Raw genomic sequence first — 21,053 nt, 5'->3', positions numbered from 1 at the left:
TGCCTTCTCCTGAATGTTATGTTACGCATTAAATAAAGATAAATCAAAAGTGATTGCTTTAAATTTAGAGGTAAAGATGTATTTGGTACTTCGGGCCTATCCCTGCGAACTTAATTTATTAAATACCTTGGCATCGAAGGTAATGATGGCATTATTGCATCTATTACACATAGCGAAAATGTTACCGTACAAAATATATCAGATATTGTAGAAGGCTGGTCTCAAAGATTTTAACTTGGTGGGAAAGAATGGAAACATGATGATTAAACCGATGATAAACTATTTACTATCTGTGATCTCGATATTGCAGATGATTTTTCCTCTAAATTAGACATAATATTAAACACATTTCTTTGGAGAGGTAAATGTCTAAGAATTGCCTCGAAAAAATCTTTTGCCTAAAAACCAGGGTTGAGTTCATTTGGCTGACATTACCTTATACTTATCTGTCTTTCTTTTTAAATATAGTATCCAGATGGTTAATCCCAATGGATTTTTAATCAAGCAGTATGGCTAGAGATAGAGAAAGAGATTTTACAGCACACCCGCTTAACCTCGTCCTTAACATCCTCCAAAGTGATTCTTCCTCACTCTGACGCCATCTTCCATAATTAAAAACAATCTAATCTGCTGATTTGAAATCAATGACTAAATTTAAATACTCTTATTTAGCATCATTATGGAACAGTAAACTATTAAAATAGGATGTTCACCCATACATTTGAGTAGTTGGACCACAAAAGGCATTTATATCTTAAAAGAACTAAGTTCAAAACAAGTACCTCTGCCTTTCTCACATCTACAAAATACGTACCAGTTAAATAATATAGCATTGTACTGTTTCCTCAAATTGAAAGTTGCCATTTCGAAGACCAAAATATGACTCACCTCCATCTATCTTGGATTTTATATCCTTGTTCTCTGGAAGTAGCCACTCTGTATCCATTGTATACTCCTTACTACTACTGATAGTATCTAGACTGCTGACACACAATCCAAATGGGAATTGGAGAATACCACCAGTACATCCAGACTCAACTGGCAAAAGATCTGGATGTCTGTCATTAATCACAAAATTACACCCTCTTTATGGCAAAATAAAGGTCAAAGCATTTTGCAGCCCACAACATCTGTGCAAAATGAGGTTGGGAAACAATCCTTTATGTATGGCATTATAATGCAAGGATAAGAGATCTTAAACATGGGTTTCATTATCATTTAATTAAGAAATTTTGGTAGAGTTGTTTTTATTTTATTGAATATACTTTACAGACTAAAACCACCTTTTGTTTTGCATATCTGCTAATGGACCTACAAGCCCACTCATTCTAGGTGTAAATGATAAACATCTTACGGTTCTCACCCCGGGTTATAAGGTCATTTAATGCGACTGGAAAAGTGCAAATAAATCCTCTTTCCAAGCTTGGAAGGAATTGCTAATTTATACAAAAGGAGTGGACAACATCACTGTCCAGAAGTTCCTATGAAAACCCAAAATGCAACCTATTTAGGAAAAACTGAATTACTGCCTGGAAAAAGTTAAACCTCCATGAATAGTTGACTTTTCGTGAACATAATGAGCTACTGTTATGTATTTAGAATTGAATCCATTACCTCTTTGCAGCTCGACTCTGATCTCTTCTCTTTATTTCCTTCTTTTTCCCTATTAGTATCTTATTTTCTTTCCTTCTTATGAACCCGAGGTAATTTTAGTTGATATATTTCAACCCGTGAATGTATATGTCAAATATGTACCCTTGAATGTGATGTCTTAACATTAAGGGTAGGGTATTCATATTTTATTTGAAAAATCTGAAATTAAAAAATAAATTCTGTCTCATACCTCTGTGAGTGTGTCGATTGCCTCTCACCTCCTCCAACCCTCCTCTTGCAAGACAGCGTGTTCTGCATTTTGGGTCTTCGCACTTCTCCTGAGGGAGCTGCTTAGCTGCTGTTTTCTCTGCTCATAACACGGCAACCATTCTGCCTTGCCTAGCAGAGGCAACTCTAGTTTTTGAAGAGGTGTGATGCACGAGCCTACACTCTGTATGACCATGCCCCTTAATGACTACATTTTTGTGTGCTGGCTTTGAGTGTATGTGGTGTGGAATATGGTCTTCGTGTACTCATTATGTATAAAGGAAAAGCCTATCTTACTGATAGAAGCATGAAGGTACAATGTATAGCCACACTGAGAGCTGGACAGCTTCCCATCCTAGTCTGTTATCTAAATGTAAACACTCTCACTATCGGGCTACCTGCACGTCACATGCTGACATCAACAGTGTGCTCCCCATTATATATGATGCCACACATCTAGGCTGGAATGGAACTTAAATAAGACCTAAGTAGCATCCCTCACACAACAGACGTTTTACTCTTAACTAAGTCTCACAGTTTCTTGGTATTCAGTCAGTCAAATCATCTTCATTTGTCAGGAAAATGCCACAAGAGCACATAAAATATTTTTAAAATACATTAATACACTGCAATCATACGTTAAAGCAAAAAGAGAAATAAAAATTAATAGACAAGCAATACGAAGTAGATAGAAGATTACCCATATGTAAACCTTAAGTCTATGCTGGCAGGCTGATGCCCAGTACTTCTTCCTTGTAACAAAAAACATCTAATGAAGATGGCTACCACTAAGCAAGTATACTGTGAGCCTAGTTGTTGCAGAAATACTAAAGCTAAACCATACTGTATTTTTTTGCGACTGGCATAATTGGGGTCAAAAATAATTTCCCGTGAGACATGTATAACATGCACAAAAATCTTAAGTGTTTTGCTTTGAACCATTATCACAGGGGCAATTAGGAAGGTTCGAGAGCCAAGATCCCTGCAGCAGAAATAAAGGAGTAAAATATTGAATCGTAATCTAGTGAGATACAAATCTATACTCCGTATTTAAAATGGTTAAATAGAACTCCAAGCCTATTGATGTTTTATAGGTCCATAGTTATTGGCGGACTTCTAATTCTGAGATTCCTTCATGCGAATTTTAACTTGTAGGTTAAAGAATAAGGTTCTGGTCAAGCCTTGGAACGAGCTGCTATACTTTATGGTTTTTGAAAAAAAACTCTGGGATTCCCAAGATATTAAAAACTGATTTTACATACGCTAACCATGTGATCGCAAATGCATTTTCTAATGATAAACAATCTGTTGAAATGTGCCCCAAACTCTTTACCACAATAACTAAGGGCTGACTCGTGTCTGCCTAATAATCAAGTCCTACATCTGAATGTCACATAAATGTGGTGGATGTTTGAGGGACAGTAGCAGCCTACGCTGAAATGTATTTTCCACCGTTTGTATCCGCTCAACACCTTCATGCCCCCATAACTCCCAGTTGAAACTCACTTGCTCTTAAAAATGCTGATAATCTCCATCACTGATCGATGGCCTAGTCTTATAGCGATACTAAAAAAAACTTGACTCAGCTGAGCTTAGAAGGTGATTTGCCCTTACTTTAAGTAAAGATACCCAGTACATATTGGAATGAAAGAGAACACCCAGATAAGTAAACTTGTTGCACTTTGGCTATTTCAGCCCCTTCGAGTTGAAATTTCTTTGTTTTGGTATTTTTCTTTTGGCCCATATTTCATGATGAAAGTTCGTTTTGAGATCCAAGTTATTCATAGAAGTACTAAAAACATCAAAAAGTATTTGGAAGCCCTTTGGGGATCTAGATATTAGAATTGCGCCATCTGCATATAACCAAACCTGTCCTGGGGGATTCTCCAACTATGACATGTCTTTCGTTGCCAGATGCAAGTTTCTTTTCAAGCCATTTATATGGATTAAGAAAAGCAGGGAAGCCATCACACATCCCTGGCAAACTCACAAAGTGGATCTGATTTTGGGGAAAGTTCACCATTTAGCCCATATAGACTTTTAGCTGTGCCATTTCAGTGCATCCAGTGTAAGAGATCTATCAGGGATTTATCAAACCTCCCTCCGTGATGTCCAAATGGTTTGACTGGTATACTGTGTCAAAAGCACAGGCCAGGGCCATAAAAGCTAAATGAATAACACCTTTCCTGGCCTTGACATACTTCATTATTATAAGCTGGATATTAAGGCACTGCTCAACTATACTCATGAGCGCAGGATTAAAGCCATACTGCACCAAGGACAGGACCTGATTTTTCTCCTGCCTCCAGTTTTGAGATTAAAATGATGCCAAGAATCTGGAATGAACTATTTATTAAAGACATTGGGCTAAAACAAGGGAGTTTCCTGTTCCCTTTTTTAGGTTTCGCCTTCACAGCGCTTATGCCGTGCTAGGGAAAACTATTGTATTTAAAAAAATATATATATTTTAAAAAGAAAGAAACAATCCTAAAAGGGACCTAAAGCCCACCCATTACTTAATTCTACTTACCATTGCCTGACTCCCATGTGGGTCTCATATCCCTCTCATTTCCTTTTACTTACGTTGGTTGGTTCCTGCGTCACTCATTTCCTTACTTACTATTGGTCAGTGCCTCTTATTCGCCTCCATCTCCTTCCTGGGCTTGGAGTCTTAATGCCGCCTAAGTATTGCTTCCGGTGCCTTGTGTCTTAACACTGCAGGCACTCGTAATTTTTTAAAAATTTTACCTTTCCACCTGAACTCTTTGCTGACCATGAGCGGGCGTCGGTTTTAAGGTGAGCGCAGTCGGGATGAAGGGAACCATCTTCCTGGTGCAGTAAACTTTAGGGAGGAGGGCCTAAAGCTGCCCTACCCGACACAGATGGGTGCAGGATGGCAAGTAATGTATTTCCTTAGAACGCCTTTCCTTTTGTGAGTATGAAAGCGAGACTCCAGTTCATAGCACCTGTTCGTGCTAATAAAACCGCATGCTTAACCTCTTCATGTTTACCTCAAACTGTAATGGTTTTCGCTTTCTTTAGAAACTTGATCAGTAAAAATATCTTGTGACTCGAAACTCTGCATTTCGAAAGGTCCAGAAGCATTGCTATCTCCGATTTTGCTTCATCCATCATTATTGCATTAGACATTTTTTTTCAATTTAAATGTCAGTGTTGTTTCTTGGGTATTGTTGGAGGTATTATATCACACTTTTTAACCATGAACGGTCCCTTTTTGAAAGATTTTTTTTTTTTTAATAGTTTCTTACCATATTAGGTTATTATGTTTGTGAATTCGTTGTTAGAGAGTACACACCCACAAACTACTGCAACAGCAGGCTGCTACATACCACTACAACCTGCGTGAATGCGCACAAACTACAAGAGCAGCTTATTCCCTACTACTGCAGCATGGGAGTACACGTTGTGCACCAGAGTCTACGCGCCTACAACAGCAGCCTGCTCCTCACCACTGCAGCCTGTGTGCACGCCGGGCACCAGAGTGCACGTCCACAAAGTAACCCAACTTCCTGCACACACAAACAGCAGGCTGCTCCATACCACTGCCGCCTGTGTGCATGCCATGCACCTGAGAGTTCATGCCTACAAACTGCAGCCGGTCCGCCTCATTGCTGCCTTCGTGTACGGTGTGCACCAGAGTCCACATGCTTACAACAATAGCCTGCTCCACCCGCTGCAGTCCGTGTGCACCAGAGTTTACACGCTTACAACAGTTGCCCACTGCAGACTGTGTGCACCAGTGTATACACGCTTACATCAATAGTCCGCTCCACCTCACTGCTGCTTGCATTCCTGCATGAATACCATAGCCGTTTGTTGCACACACTGCGGACTGGCTGCAGTTTAGCCTCTGTGCCCAACACGCAAGCCTGTCAGCACCACAGCAGCCCTCCCTGCACACACAACAGTAAAACACCATCAAGCAAGCTGGCAAGTGCCTTTGTACCAAGGAAATGATCTGCATGGCCTGCTCCATCATGCTTCCCGACACCCTGCCTGCCCATATACGACAGCCTAGCTCGCAGCATTCCGGCTCAAACACTCCCTTCCCTCCCCATAGCTGGGCTCCGTGCCATGCTCTGTAGAGGGGGTGGTGGCCCGTTGTAATGCCGTGCAGGGCATTTGTGTTATGTGCTTTACTTGTACGGATGGTGACTTACACTAAGACCTGCGGTTTACATTTGGACCACTCGACACAAACACCCTAATCTACAACATAACCAAAACACATAACCTAAATAAATAGATCTCATATAGGCAAAACCCATTGGTTTTGCCAATGCTTGTTAATAATAGGCACCACAACTGCCTTCTTCCAGGAGGATACTAGGGGACCTACTATCACAGCTGTAGTCATGATTGTTAACACATCAACCCATAATAAACTATTTTCCTGAAACAAATCCATGGGTACACCAATCTGGTCCCAGGGTTTTCACAGAATGGCTCATGTTAATCGCTAGTATAACATTCTTAACTTCATTATTCTGATTAAAACCTACTTTGGCTTCCTGTTCATAAAATACTTCATTGTTGACAGTATCCGTTTCAGAGATAGCTGGGTGAAATATTTTGGAAAAATGTTCGAGCCAGGTTGGTACTGGGATAAGGGACTCAATTGTGAGTTTCTCATAATCCAACAAAAATCGATGTTTGACAACTTTCCGAAAAGCTGCTCTGTCCTTTAGTTTTCCTGCTACCTCTGAATCCTCCCATGCTTTTGATCTGAGATCTGCTCTTCTGTTATCAAATGTTTCTTTTAAAAGCCCTTCTGAGGATGTAATTTCTTCCCTTGAACGCAAGTGTTTGGTGAGAGCTGATTTAGGTTGTTTGTGAGCAGCTGTACAAGCATCATTAAACCAACCTTGAAGGGTTGGTGTTTGGTTGGCTTATGTACAAGTAATCTTGAAGCGCTAGAGGTAAGCAGAGAATGTAAGGCCTCTAGAATATTCTCTGAATCTTCATCATGGGTGGTTGTTACTGTGATAGCGTGCTAATTATCCATTACAGACCTGTGCATAAATTGGTTCTTATCAGCATCCTCCTATTTGATCCTAACCATTTTTTGTATTTAACTGATCTCCTGAAGCTCCACATGTATACTATTATCAATAATTTGAGACCAAATGATGCAATGAGCAGATTGTTGTAACTAATACAACTAGCGACTACTTTATTCCCCACCAACAGAGATATCAGATCGAGAGACAAAATCATGAAATCAATATGACTTTAGCTCTCATTTCCTTTGAGTGTCGGCCGGGGAGGGATGTATTTGGAAACCTCTAGTCACAAGCAAAGACAAGATTCCAAAATATAATGATCATATTTAGAGCTTCTCCCTAAGGAACATGCTTAGCCCGTTACATTTCCTCTATATTCAATAAACCACAGGATACAGTATTACTTGAAATACATAAATTAAAATCTCCTATCTATAAAATAACCTCTTTTTATAGGGATCTTGGAAATTGGCAATATCTGCTTTAAGCTTGTTAATTCTTAGTATAGTTGACATAAAAAATGTATATTAAAGTTAATTAACATTAAGTCGAATGATATGGGGAGCCTAAATAGCAGCTTTTGATAAAAAAGGGGTGGAGTAACTTTGCTTACAACAAGTTTGAAAATGTAAGCAAAGAATATGAAGTTACAATTAGTGTATTTCCAGATTTACTTAACCCATAAAAGTACACTCACATATTGGGATGCCTGTTGGATTTTAACAGTCGTATCTAGTATATTAATGCTCACCTGAAAACATTACCATCGTAGTACCTACATGCACATCTGCATCTATTTAGGGAATTCTTAGGAATGTTTCCCTCCCCCCTGCTGCAGCCTCAACATATGTCGACCCAGTGATATGGAGATTAACTCAAATAAACATTGCTCGGTTTGTCGATTTACAAAAAAAAATGATCCAGACAAAAACACATTTTTGTCATTATTTGTCTGTAAAATCAGTACAAATTTAAAAACGAGACGCTTGTTCATTCATAATGATCTTTCAAAGGCGAATGAAGACTGCTTTTATATAAAAAATGTTTTGTCTAGGTTTGTCTATAGCTGAAGATGGCATTACGTTTGTCCTGGATCATCGAGGGAAAAAATCTGGTGATGCCTTTGTGCAGTTCATGACAGCAGAAATGGCAGATCGAGCCCTGCTGAAACACAAAGAAGAAATGGGAAATAGGTATGCGTTTTGTATTACTTAATAGATGTGGTTGACTTGATTAGGCTTCAGCACACCAGAAACGTTCATAAAAAGTGTTTTCTCTCTTGAATATGTTGTCATTGGTTTAGGGGTCTTTAATATCACGGGTTGGGTTCCGAGCGTGGGGCGTTGTGCCATATTGGTACTAAAACGTTTTGGAAAGTTAAAGTTGAACCCATATTTATCCCTTCTGTGTGTCCTGGTAATACCTCCTACGTGGGCACTGTCCCCCTCAGTGTGCAGCTTGTGTGCACTACTGCACTTTATTGCCAAAGTTAGATAAAATAATGTAAAGTTGTTTTGTACTTTGACTCTGCGACCTGTCTCAGAATCTGGAATCATTTCAATCAGCTTCGGTTTCAAGAAGTGTCTTGGACCTCTGAAATCTTTAAACCCTGAAGGAGTAGTTAAAATATTGAGTCTGGCACGAATCATGCTCCACCTCCAAGCTGGCATGAGAGGATGCTGTTCACTACTTAATGGCATAGTTGCCATTGTTACACTAAATACTTGATAAGGTTAGTAAGAAATTCCGTAGCATTTGCTTCTAGTCTCAATTTGCAAAGCTCCTCTTTTCTTGGAGTGATAGGTAGTCGAGTACCTCATTATGAATGTTTTGGTGCATGGGTGGTGTTAACTCAACACTCTAAAGGTTAATTGTACAGCAGGATTTAACCCTGTGGATGTGGAATTAACAGTGAATAGAGATTGATCCTGAGAAACCCCTAAATCATAATGAATTGCTAAGGGAAGCAGTAATTCCTATTGTGATTCCACTGATGATTCCTCATTCTCCCGCTCAATTTCCCCTGCAGATTTTGGATTCTTTCAGCAGCCAAAATCTTTGGAAGAAACATGACTATTCTGTGATGTTCATAGAAACCAGTAACTTGTCACCGACCCCTTTGGGAAATCCAGGCAACTCCTAATGATGTCCTATAAATATGCTAGCTGTAGCTCAATACTAAATCAAGACAAGTTTCAAAAGCTAACTTAGCTATTCTTTATGTACCTTAATCCACTCAGCAAAGAATATCAAACTAATATTGGCCGAGGTTATATCTTAATGGTAGCTAGTAACACCAGGAATATCCGTCAGTAATTCTACATTTCTACCACTTTTTGTGCACTTTTTCTCTGATTGCCTACCCTAGTGATGGTTACTGGGAGCAAAGCAGCTTTGAAGAACAGATTTTCAAGTTCAGAACGGTTAAACTGTATTCCCTACCACACTGTTCAAGAAACTAGTAGTGAAATACAGAGAACGTAATACGTATTCATTTCCTGGGGCTTGATGCAAATCTAGTTTCCTGTGAACATCAGAATGACCTGAAGGAACCGAACCTCAGTGCAAGAGTGACCCCCCAGGCGACCCTCTGCCTAGCCCAGGTGGTGGCTGTCCCGAGAAGCCCCTCCGTGCCTGCCTGCACCGCTAGAGTGACCCCCGGGTCCCTCCATTGTTTCCTATCTAAATCCTGACGCCTGCTTTGCGCACTGCACCCGGCCGCCCCTGTGCTGCTGAGGGTGTGTTTTGTGTGCCTACTTTTGTGTCCCCCCCCACCCCCAAGTGCTCTACAAAACCGCCCTGAGGACCCGGGTACTTACCTGCTGGCAGACTGGAACCGGAGCACCCCTGTTCTCCATAGGTGCCTATGTGTTTTGGGCACCTCTTTGACCTCTGCACCTGACCGGCCCTAAGCTGCTGGTGTGTTAACTTTGGGGTTGCCTTGAACCCCCAACAGTGGGCTGCCTATCTCCAGGAAATGAGACTTGTAAGTGTTTTACTTAACTCACAATCTAACCATTACTTACCTCCACCAGGAACTGTTGATTTTTGCACAGTGTCTACTTTAAAAAAAGCTTATTGCCATTTTAACTAAGACTGTATATGATATTGCTTTAATTCAAAGTTCCTAACTTACCTGTGTGGAGTACCTTGCATTTTATGTATTTACTTCAAATCTTGAACTTGTAGTTATAAAAATAAACTAAGAAAAGCTATTTTTCAATATAAAAACCTATTTGCCTGGAGTAAGTCTTTGTGTGTTCCTCATTTATTGCCTGTGTGTGTACAACAAATGCTTAACACTACTCTCTGATAAGTCTAGTGCTCGATCACACTATCACAAAATAGAGCATTAGAATTGTCTAATTTTGTCACTATCTTACCTCTAAGGGGAACCCTTGGACTCTGTGCACACTATCTCTTACTTTGAGATAGTATATACAGAGCCAACTTCCTGCAGGAGTTTAATCCAAAAAAGTATTTGGGGCACGTGGACTGTAGTAGGACATGGTTCTGCTGTATGTGTTCTCTCCACTATCTCTTCTTCCTCGAGTTTTGAGTAAGTCTGCACAGACTGGGCCCACGTCCTCTAAATAGCCCTGCATTGAACAACAAGAGTATGGTACACATAGTGTCTGGGCAATTCCCTCTCCGATTAGACTACCCCTGTAAGAGAACCTCTTGTCCTAGCAGATGGGAAGGGATCCTACAACCAAATTTCTGCAGCCTAAATACCAATGCGTGGAGACTAAGCAGTGACAGTTACCTTCTTTTGCTTGTAGCTTGAAGTGGTAAATGTCATTCTTGCTGCCAGATACCTGTTGATGAAATACATCTGTGCCACGTGACCTTGCAGGCGTACAGTTATGGGATATCACTTCTAAATCTTTTCTGCCTTTTGTTTATTAGCTTGATCAACCCTCTTGCTTTAAATCACTGGTGGTGATGTGTTTCCTGAGAGGCCGGACACATGTTACCTCCAATGCCTTAGTGGGACCCTAATCTAGTCCTAGCATTCCTTAAATGCGGTATACCGTGACAGTCTGCTCCGACCGGGTGGCCGTTTTGCCCACTTGGTCCTGCATGACTTCCTAATCTGAGTCCAATCCTCAGTCCCTCTACCTTTTGGCAGGTAATGGTTTGACATCTTTTGTAAAAGGGGAGCGGGGGAAGTTTGTGGTTAGAAGTATCCATCTAAACGACAAGTTTCTTCCTTCTGGTAATGCTGTTTGATTGACACTGTCTAACTGTCGATACGTCACTGTTCTCTCACCTTCGCATTTTGTAGAGTCAACTTTGGTACACCACAATATGGCCAATGTAGGAGGTGGCCTGGCTTATAGTGGGTACCTTGTGGTACTTACACCCTGTGCCAGGTCCAGTTATCCCTTATTTAGTAGAAGAGAGGTGTTTCTAGCAGCTTAGGCTGGTAGAAGGTAACTATGGCAAAGCAGCTTAGGCAGAACTAGGAGACATGTAAAGCTCCTACCATACCACTTATATCATATGTTATAGCACAATATCATAAGAAAACACAATACTCAGAGTTACTATAAATAAAGGTACTTTATTTTTATGACAATATGCCAAAAGTATCTCCGAGAATACCCTCACTTAGGAGGTAAGTAATATACACAAGTTATATGTACACAAACCCAAAACAGGTAAGTAACAGTAAGAAAAGTAGTGCAAACAATGTAGAATCACAATAGGATGCAATAAGTGAACATAGGTCTAGGGGCAACACAAACCATGTACTCCAAGAGTGGAATGCAAATCACGAATGGACCCCAGACCTATGGGAGCTTGTAGAGGGTCGCTGAGACTGTAAGAAAACAGTCGGTGTCCAAGATACCCCACCCCAAGACCCTGAAAAGTAGGAGTAAAGTTACCCTACTACCCCAGAAAGACACAATAGTCATCATAGGGGGATTCTGCAAGAACCACAAGCACCAGCAAAACACTGAAGTCGGATTCCTGGATGTGAGGACCTGCAAGGCAAGGGGACCAAGTCCAAGAGTCGCGATAGTGTCGGGGAGGGGGGGGGGGGGGATCAGGAGCCCAGGACACCCCGGATGAAGGTGCAAAGGGGTTGCCTCGGGGTGGAAGAAGTCAAAGATTCTGCAACAACGAAAAGGGCTAGGAACTTTTTCTTTGGATGGAAGATGTCCCACGGCGTGCTGGATGTTGCAGAAGTGTTCCCACGCAGAAATAACGCAAACAAGCCTTACTAGCTGCAAGGGTCGCGGTAGAGGTTTTTGGGTGCTGCTGGGGACCAGGAAGGACCAGGATGTCGCCCCTTGGAGGAGGAGACAGAGAGGGCGCTCAGCAACTCAGAGAGCCCCTGCAGAAGCAGGCAGCACCCTCAGAAGTACCGGAGCAGGCACTTAGAAGATTGGTGTAACCGGAGTCACAAAAGGAGGGTCCCACGACATCAGGTGCCAACTCGGAGGGTTTAGCACTGCAGGACGGAGTGCTGGGGACCCAGGTTAGGCTGTGCACAAAGGAATCCTTGGAGAAGTGCACAGAAGCCGGACCAGCTGCAAATTACGCAGTATACAGGTTTGCAGTCTAGCGTGGTGAGGCAAGGACTTACCTCCACCAAACTTGGACTGAAGGATCACTGGTCTGTGGGGGTCACTTGTATCCAGCTCCTGTGTTCCAGGGACCATGCTCATCAGGATGAGAGGGAACCCAGAAGACCGGTGAGGCAGTCTTTTGGTGCCTGCGTTAGCAGGGGGAAGATTCCGTCAACCCACTGGAGATTTCTTCTTGGCTTCCAGTGCAGGGTGAAGGCAGACAGCCCTCAGAGCATGCACCACCAGGAAACAGTCGAAAAAGCCGGCAGGATGAGGCCCTACAATGTTGCTGGTAGTCGTCTTGCTACTTTGTTGCGGTTTTGCAGGTGTCCTGGAGCAGTCAGCGGTCGATCCTTGGCAGAAGTCAGAGGGAAGTGCAGAGGAACTCTGGTGAGCTCTTACATTAGTTATCTGAAGAATACCCCAGAGGAGAGACCCTAAATAGCCAGAAAAAGAGGTTTGGCTACCAAGAAAGGTGGTTTAGCTACCAAGAGAGGTAAGAGCCTATCAGAAGGGGTCTCTAACGTCACCTTCTGGCACTGGCCACTCAGCAGTCCAGTGTGCCCCCAACACCTCTGAATCCAAGATGGCAGAGGTCTGGGACACAACGGAGGAGCTCTGGGCACCTCCCCTGGGAGGTACTGGTCAGGGGAGTGGACACTCTCCTTTCCTTTGTCCAGTTTCGCGCCAGAGCAGGGCTGGGGGGATCCCTGAACCGGTGTAGACTGGCTTATGCAGAGATGGGCACCATCTGTGCCCATCAAAGCATTTCCAGAGGCTGGGGGAGGCTACTCCTCCCCAGCCCTTCACATCTATTTCCAAAGGGACAGGGTGTAACACCCTCTCTGAGGAAATCCTTTGTTCTGCCTTCCTGGGCCGGGGCTACCCAGACCCCAGGAGGGCAGAGTCCTGTCTGAGGGGTTGGCAGCAGCTGCAGTGTAAACCCCGGAAAGGCAATTTGGCAGTACCCGGGTTCTGTGCTAGAAAATCGGGGGGAGGTCATGAAATTGTTCCCCAGCACCAGAATGGTATTGGGGTGACAATTCCATGATATTTGAACATGGCCATGTAACATGTCTAAGTTACCTTTGTGACGCTACACGAAGGTAGTGACCTATGTGCAGTGCACGCGTGTAATGGTCTCCCCTCAATCACACAGTTTGGGGAATTTGCCCTGAACGATGTTGGGGCACCTTGGCTAGTGCCAGGGTGCCCACACACTAAGTAACTTGGCACCTAACCTTCACCAAGTGAGGGTTAGACATATAGGTGACTTATTAATTACTTATGTGCAGTGAAAAATGGCTGTGAAATAACGTGGATGTTATTTCACTCAGGCTGCAGTGGCAGGCCTGTGTAAGAATTGTCTGAGCTCCCAATGGGTGGCAAAAGAAATTCTGCAGCCCATAGGCATCTCCTGGAACCGCAATACCCTGGGTACCTAAGTACCATATACAAGGGAATTATATGGGTGGACCAGTATGCCAATGAGAATTGGTAAAATTAGTCACTGGCCTGCAGTGACAAATTTAGAAAGCAGAGAGAGAATAAACACTGAGGTTCTGGTTAGCAGAGCCTCAGTGATAGTTAGGCACCACACACGGAACACATACAGGGCATACACTATGAGCATTGGGGTCCTGCGTAGAAGGATCCCAGTGACACAGGACCAAAACACACATACATATAGTGAAAATGGGGGTAACATGCCAGGCAAGATGGTACTTTCCTACACAACCTCCCCCCCCCCCCCCCCCCCAAAACGAAGGACAATATGACTAGCCTTGTCCAGATGAGTCTTCATTGTCTAAGTGGAAATATCTGGAGAGTCCATCTACATTGGAGCCGGTACGCCCAGGTCTGTGGACCACCTCAACAATTTAGGGTTTTCACCTTTCATTTGTTTTAGCCAAAGTAGAGGTTTGTGGTCTGTCTGAACAATAAAGTGAGTACCAAACAGGTATGGCCTCAACTTTTTCAGTGCCCAGACCACAGCAAAGGCCTACCTTTCTATGGCAGACTAACACTTTTCTCTAGGGGTCAACCTTCTGCTGATAAGAGCAAATGGTTGATCCTGGCCCTCAGAATTCAGTTGTGATAGTACTGCCCCTACCCCTAATTCAGATGCATCAGTTTGAACAATTAATTTCTTGGAGTAAACTGGGCTTTTTAGGACAGGTGCAGAGCACATGGCCTGGTTGAGCTCCTTAAAAGCTTTCTGACAGCTGGCTGTCCATAACAACTTCTTAGGCATTTTCTTGCTAGTGAGATCATTAAGAGGGGCTTTTATGGAGCCATAATTCTTGATGAATCTCCTATAGTATCCTGTGAGGCCTAAAAAGGCTCTCGCCTGGGTCTGAGTTGTAGGGGGAACCCAATCCATGATAGTTTGGATTTTCCCCTGTAATGGTGCAGTCTGTTCTCCACCAACCAGGTGGCCCAGATAAACCGCTTTCCCCTGCCCTGTCTGGCACTTTGAGGCCTTGATAGTGAGGCCTGCCTTTTGCAGGGCCTCCAAAACTTTCCAAAGGTGGACCAGGTGATCATCCCAGGTTCAGTTAAAGACAGCAATATCATCTAGATATGCTGCGCTGAAAGCCTCCAACCCTTGCAGGACTGTATTCACCAACCTCTGAAAAGTGGCAGGTGCATTTTTCAAACCAAAGGGCATTACTGTGAATTGGTAGTGCCCTCCAATGGTAGAAAATGCAGTCTTGGGTTTAGCATCTTCTGCCAATCTAATCTGCCAATACCCTGCAGTTAGATCAAAAGTGCCAAGATACTTGGCAGAAGCCAGTGCATCAATGAGCTCATCTGCCCTGGGTATAGGGTGAGCATCAGTTTTTGTTCCTGATTGAGCCCTCTGTAATCTACACAAAACCTCATCTCCCTCTTTCCATCTTTGGTGTGAGGTTTTGGTACAAGCACAACTGGGCTAGCCCAGGGGCTTTCAGAAGGTTCAATCACCCCTAAGTCCAACATTTTCTGCACCTCTTGTTTAATGCAGTCCCTGACATGGTCAGGCTGCCTATAAATTTTACTTTTGACAGACAGGCTGTCTCCAGTGTCAATTGTATGTTCACACCAGGATGTTGTACCTGGAATAGTGAAAAGAGTTCTGAAACCTGACTTAAGAGATTGATGCAGTTGTCTTTCTGTTCTGCAGAGAGACAATCTGCTAAGGCTTCTCCCTCCACTAAGGCATCAGCTTCAGTGGTGGAGAAGAGATCAGGGAGAGGGCCACTCTCTTCTTCCTGTCCCTCATCTGTTGCCGTGAGCAGGGCGAGATCAGTCCTGTCATAGGGTTTTAGGCAGTTGACATGAATCACCCTAAGGGGACTCCTGGCAGTGCCCAGGTCTACCAAATAGGTAACCTCATCCTTCTTTTCAACAATTAGATGGGGTCCACTTCATTTGTCCTGGAGTGCTCTTGGGGCCACAGGCTCCAATACCCACACCTTCTGTCCTGGTTGGTACTGAGTCAGGACAGCCTTCTGGTCATGGCATTGCTTTTTGCAGCTCTTGGCTGGCCTGAAGGTTTTTATTGCCTTTTTCTTCTACTCGTCCATTCTGGATCTTAGGCCAAGTACATAGTCTACTATGTCCTGTTTAGGAGATTTTAAATGTTGTTCTCAACCCTCCTTCACAAGAGCAAGTGGACCTCTTAGAGGGTGCCCAAATAGGAGTTCAAAGGGGCTAAAGCCCACTCCTTTCTGGGGTACCTCCCTGTAAGCAAAAAGGAGGCAAGGTAACAGGACATCCTATCTCCTCCTGAGTTTTTCAGGGAGTCCCATTATCATACCTTTGAGAGTTTTGTTAAACCTCTCAACCAGACCATTTGTTTGTGGATGGTAAGGGGTAGTGAACTTGTAGGTAACACCACACTCCTTCTACATTACTTTTAGGTATGCAGACATGAAGTTGCTACCTCTGACTGACACCACCTCTTTAGGAAAACCCACTCTGGAAAAGATTCCCAGGAGGGCCTTTGCCACCGCAGGAGCTGTAGTGGTCTTTAAAGGTATGGCTTCAGGATATCTTGTGGCATGGTCCACTACCACCAAGATAAATCTATTGCCTGAAGCAGTTGGAGGGTCAAGGGGGCCAACTATGTCAACCCCTACCCTTTCAAAGGGCACCCCAACCACTGGAAGTTGAATTAAGGGGGCCTTTGGAGTGCCACCAGTCTTGCCACTGGCTTGGCAGGTCACACAAGATTTACAAAAGTCTGTTGTGTCCTCTGACATATGAGGCCAGTGAAACAAGGGGACAAGTCTTTCCCAAGTTTTCATCTGGCCCAAATGCCCAGCCAAAGGAATGTCATGTGCTAGGGTGAGAAGAAACTCTCTGTACTGCAGGGGAATGACAAATCTCCTGGTAGCTCCAGGTTTTGGGTCCCTTGACTCTGTGTACAAGAGGTTGTCTTCCCAGTACACCCTATGGCCATCACTGACATCCCAATTCTGCTGTTTGACAGCCTTCTGTCTCAAACCCTCTAATGTGGGACAGGTTTGCTGTGCCACACTCCGCTCTTCCCTGGCAGGCCCCCCTGCACTCAAAAGCTCAGCATTGTCTGCTGCCAGCTCCTCTGGTGTAGGTTCTGCACAGGGAGAGGATTCCTCTTCCTCAAAAGGGGAATCATCTGCAGAGGGAGGGATAGTGAGTTGGGATTTACCTTTTCTACCCCTAGATCTTGGGAACACTTGGTCCATTGTTCCAGGATGCAAGTTACCCTGTCCCTTTTGCTTTTTGGCCTGAGCCCTTGTCAAAGCAAAAATATGCCTAGGAATGCCCAGCATTGCTGCATGAGCCTCCGACTCCACTTCTGCCCAAGCTGATGTCTCCAAATCATTTCCTAGTAGACAATCTACAGGTAAATCAGTGGCTACCACAACTTTCTTTGGACCAGTAACCCCTCCACTCCCCCCACCCGCCCCCAGTTGAGATTCACAACAGCCGTGGGGTGGGTAAGAGTGTTAGGAGCGTCTGTCACTTGGTACTGCTGACCAAGTAGGTGTTGATCAGGGTGGACCAGTTTTTCTATCACCATAGTTACACTGGCTCCTGTGTCCCTGTAGGCCTGAACCTCAACACCATTGATTAGGGGAAGTTGCTTGTACTTACCAATATTAAGGGGGCAAGCAACCAAGGTGGCAAAATCAATGCCATCATCAGAGACTAAAACAGCCTCTGAGGTCTCCCTAACAAGACCAACCCCAACTACATTGCCAATAGTGAGCCCAGCTACACCATTGGATTGGCTATTAGTAGTAGATTTCCCACCACCACTGCTATCACTAGGGGCACAAGAATTTGCAGCAGGGGTTGTGGTGGTGGGAGGTTTGGTGTTTATCTTTGGACCAGTGGAATCACTTGCCCAATGGCCTTTGACTTTACAAAAATAACACCAAGGCCTTTTCTGATTATTAGAAAGGGGATTTGGACCCACCACAGCCAGAGGATGTTTGTGGGCCTGATGAAAACTCTGAATGTTTACTTTTGTCCCCACCCTTCTCAGAAGACTTACCATTATTCTTCTTGCCATCCTTGTCACCCCCTGTATGAACTTTTCTGTTCACCCTTGTTCTGACCCATTTGTCTGCCTTCTTTCCCAATTCTTGGGGAGAGGTCAGATCAGAGTCCACTAGGTATTGGTGCAACAAGTCAGACGCACAATTGTTAAGAATATTTACTCTCAGAATATACAGGCTTTCATAGTCAGAAACTTTACTGCCATGCAACCACCCTTCCAAGGCCTTCACTGAACAGTCCACAAAATCTGTCTAGTCTTGAGAAGACTCTTTTCTGGTGTCTCTGAACTTAATCCTGTATTGTTCAGTGGTTAAGCCAAATCCATCCAAGAGTGCATCTTTCAAAACTTTGTAATTATTGGCATCACTTTCTCTAACAGTACGGAGCCTATTCCTACCCTTTCCAGTGAAAGATAGCCACAAAATAGCAGCCCACTGCCTTTGAGGGACCAACTGTACCATACAGGCCTTCTCAAGTGCAGCAAACCACTTATTAATGTCATCCACCTCCTTGTAAGGGGGGACTGTCTTGTGCAGATTCCTGGAATCTTGCTCTCTAACAGGATTGCTATCAGAAATACTGCTGCTGCCACCATGGGGAAGTAACCCCATCCTCTGTCTCTCCCTCTCTATGTCTAGGGATTCCCTATCTAAGGCCAGCTGCTGCTGTTTAAGCTCCAGTCTGGTCTCTTCTACCCTCAGCTTTCTGAGTTCCCTTTCCGTCAAGTTATCCTCAGGGTGGGTGGGTTGGGAATGTTTAGACACAGAGGAAATGTGAGAAGTTTCAGAGGGGGACCTGTCCCTTACTGTCTGGACCCTAGTAACCTGGCATGTAGCGGTGAAAGATGCCCTACTGGTGTGGGACCCTATAACGCTACCATTGTCACTAAGTGCCCTGATAGGGGGCAGGACATGTTAGAGATACTCTTTAGTAGGATTCTTACCTATACTCAAACCTCTATCCAGGCAGAGACCCCTCAAACTTTATAGTTCAAACTCTCATATGTTGCATTAACAGTTTTGGGAGTGGGCTCTACAATAGACATGATAGAAAAAGGTTTAAGGATAGCGAGAGAAAAGGTTTTAGAATGTTAGAAAGCACAGAGAGAAAAAACTTTTTCAAACTTTGGGAACACTTTTAGAAGTTTTCAAAAACTTTTCAGAACTTTGTTAAAAGTTTTAGAATTCAAAAGTAAACTTTTGTGGTTAAGTGTACATATACTGAACTATTTGGTATAAGATTGTCTTCTGAAAAGCACCAAATGACAACGTGGTAAAGCAGTTACAAGTACTCATCCCACCACTGCACCACCAATGTAGGAGGCTGGCCTGACTTACAGTGGGTACCTTGTGGTACTTATACCCTGTGCCATGTCCAGTTCTCCCTTTATTAGTAGAAGAGAGGTGTTTCTAGCAGCTTAGGCTAGTAGAAGGTAGCTGTGGCAAAGCAGCTTAGGCTGAACTAGGAGACATGCAAAGCTCCTACTATACCACTTATATCATATAGCACAATATCATAAGAAAACACAATACCCAGAGTTACTAAAAATAAAGGTACTTTATTTTGATGACAATATGCCAAAAGTATCTCAGAGAATACCCTCACTTAGAAGGTAAGTAATATACACAAGTTATATGTACACAAACCCAAAACAGGTAAGTAACAGTAAGAAAAGTAGTGCACACAATGTAGAATCACAATAGGATGCAATAGGTGAACATAGGTCTAGGGGCAACACAAACCATGTACTCCAAGAGTGGAATGCGAATCACGAATGGACCCCAGACCTATAGGAGCTTGTAGAGGGTTGCTTGGACTGTAGGAAAACAGTCGGTGTCCAAGATACCCCACCCTAAGACCCTGAAAAGTAGGGGTAAAATTACCCTACTACCCCAGAAAGACACAATAGTTGTGATAGGGGGATTCTGCAAGAACCACAAGCACCAGAAAAACACTGAAGACTGATTCCTGGACGTGAGGACCTGCAAGGCAAGGGGACCAAGTCCAAGAGTCGCAATAGTGTCTGGGGAAGGGGGGTGGGGGTCAGGAGCAGGAGCCCAGGAATCCCCGGATGAAGGTGCAAAGGGGCTGCCTTTGGGTGGAAGAAGCCAAAGATTCTGCAACAACGAAAAGGGCTAGGAACTTCTCCTTTGGATGGAAGATGTCCCACGGCGTGCTGGGTGTTGCAGAAGTGTTTCTGCGCAGAAATACCGCAAACAAGCCTTGCTAGCTGCAAGGGTCGCAGTAGAGGATTTTGGGTGCTGCTGGGGACCAGGAAGGACCAGGATGTCACCCCTTGGAGGAGGAGACAGAGGGGGCGCTCAGCAACTCAGAGAGCCCCTGCAGAAGCCGGCATCACCCGCAGAAGTACCGGAGCAGGCACTTAGATTGGTGTAACCGGAGTCACAAAAGGAGGGTCCCACGACGTTGGAGTCGAACTCAGAGGGTTGAGCACTGCAGGACGGAATGCTAGGGACCCAGGCTAGGCTGTGCACAAAGGAATCCTTGGAGAAAAGCACAGAAGCCGGAGCAACTGCAAATCACGCAGTACACAGGTTTGCAGTCTAGCGTGGGGAGGCAAGGGCTTAACTCCACCAGTCAGCGGTCGATCCTTGGCAGAAGTCGAAGCGGGAAGTGCAGAGGAACTCTGGTGAGCTCTTGCATTCGTTATCTGAAGAATACCCCAGAGGAGAGACCCTAAATAGCCAGAAAAGGAGGTTTGGCTACCAAGAGAGGTAAGAGCCTATCATAAGGGGTCTCTGACGTCACCTGCTGGCACTGGCCACTCAGAGCAGTCCAGTGTGCCCCCAACACCTCTGAATCCAAGATGGCAGAGGCCTGGGACACACTGGAGGAGCTCTCGGCACCTCCCCTTGGAGGTACTGGTCAGGGGAGTGGTCACTCCCCTTTCCTTTGTCCAGAGCAGGGCTGGGGGATCCCTGAACCGGTGTAGACTGGCTTATGCAGAGATGGGCACCATTTCCAGAGGCTGGGGGAGGCTACTCCTCCCAGCCCTTCACACCTATTTCCAAAGGGAGAGGGTGTAACACCCTCTCTC

The 21,053-nt window shown here is 44.2% G+C and overlaps 1 protein-coding gene across 2 annotated transcripts in view; it reads left to right on the top strand.

Moving 5' to 3' along the window:
• GRSF1 (G-rich RNA sequence binding factor 1) overlaps positions 1-21,053 on the top strand; it is a 463,146-nt gene that overhangs the window by 245,168 nt on the left and 196,925 nt on the right. For both annotated transcript variants that reach the window (XM_069236866.1, XM_069236865.1), the window contains one exon: positions 7,939-8,077. In XM_069236866.1, the coding sequence (XP_069092967.1) occupies positions 7,939-8,077 (139 nt within the window). The remainder of the gene's footprint in view (positions 1-7,938; positions 8,078-21,053) is intronic.

Source organism: Pleurodeles waltl, chromosome 1_2 (genome assembly GCF_031143425.1).
Source record: "Pleurodeles waltl isolate 20211129_DDA chromosome 1_2, aPleWal1.hap1.20221129, whole genome shotgun sequence".
NCBI classification, from domain to species: domain Eukaryota; kingdom Metazoa; phylum Chordata; class Amphibia; order Caudata; family Salamandridae; genus Pleurodeles; species Pleurodeles waltl.
This window is presented reverse-complemented; position numbering and strand designations above follow the sequence as displayed.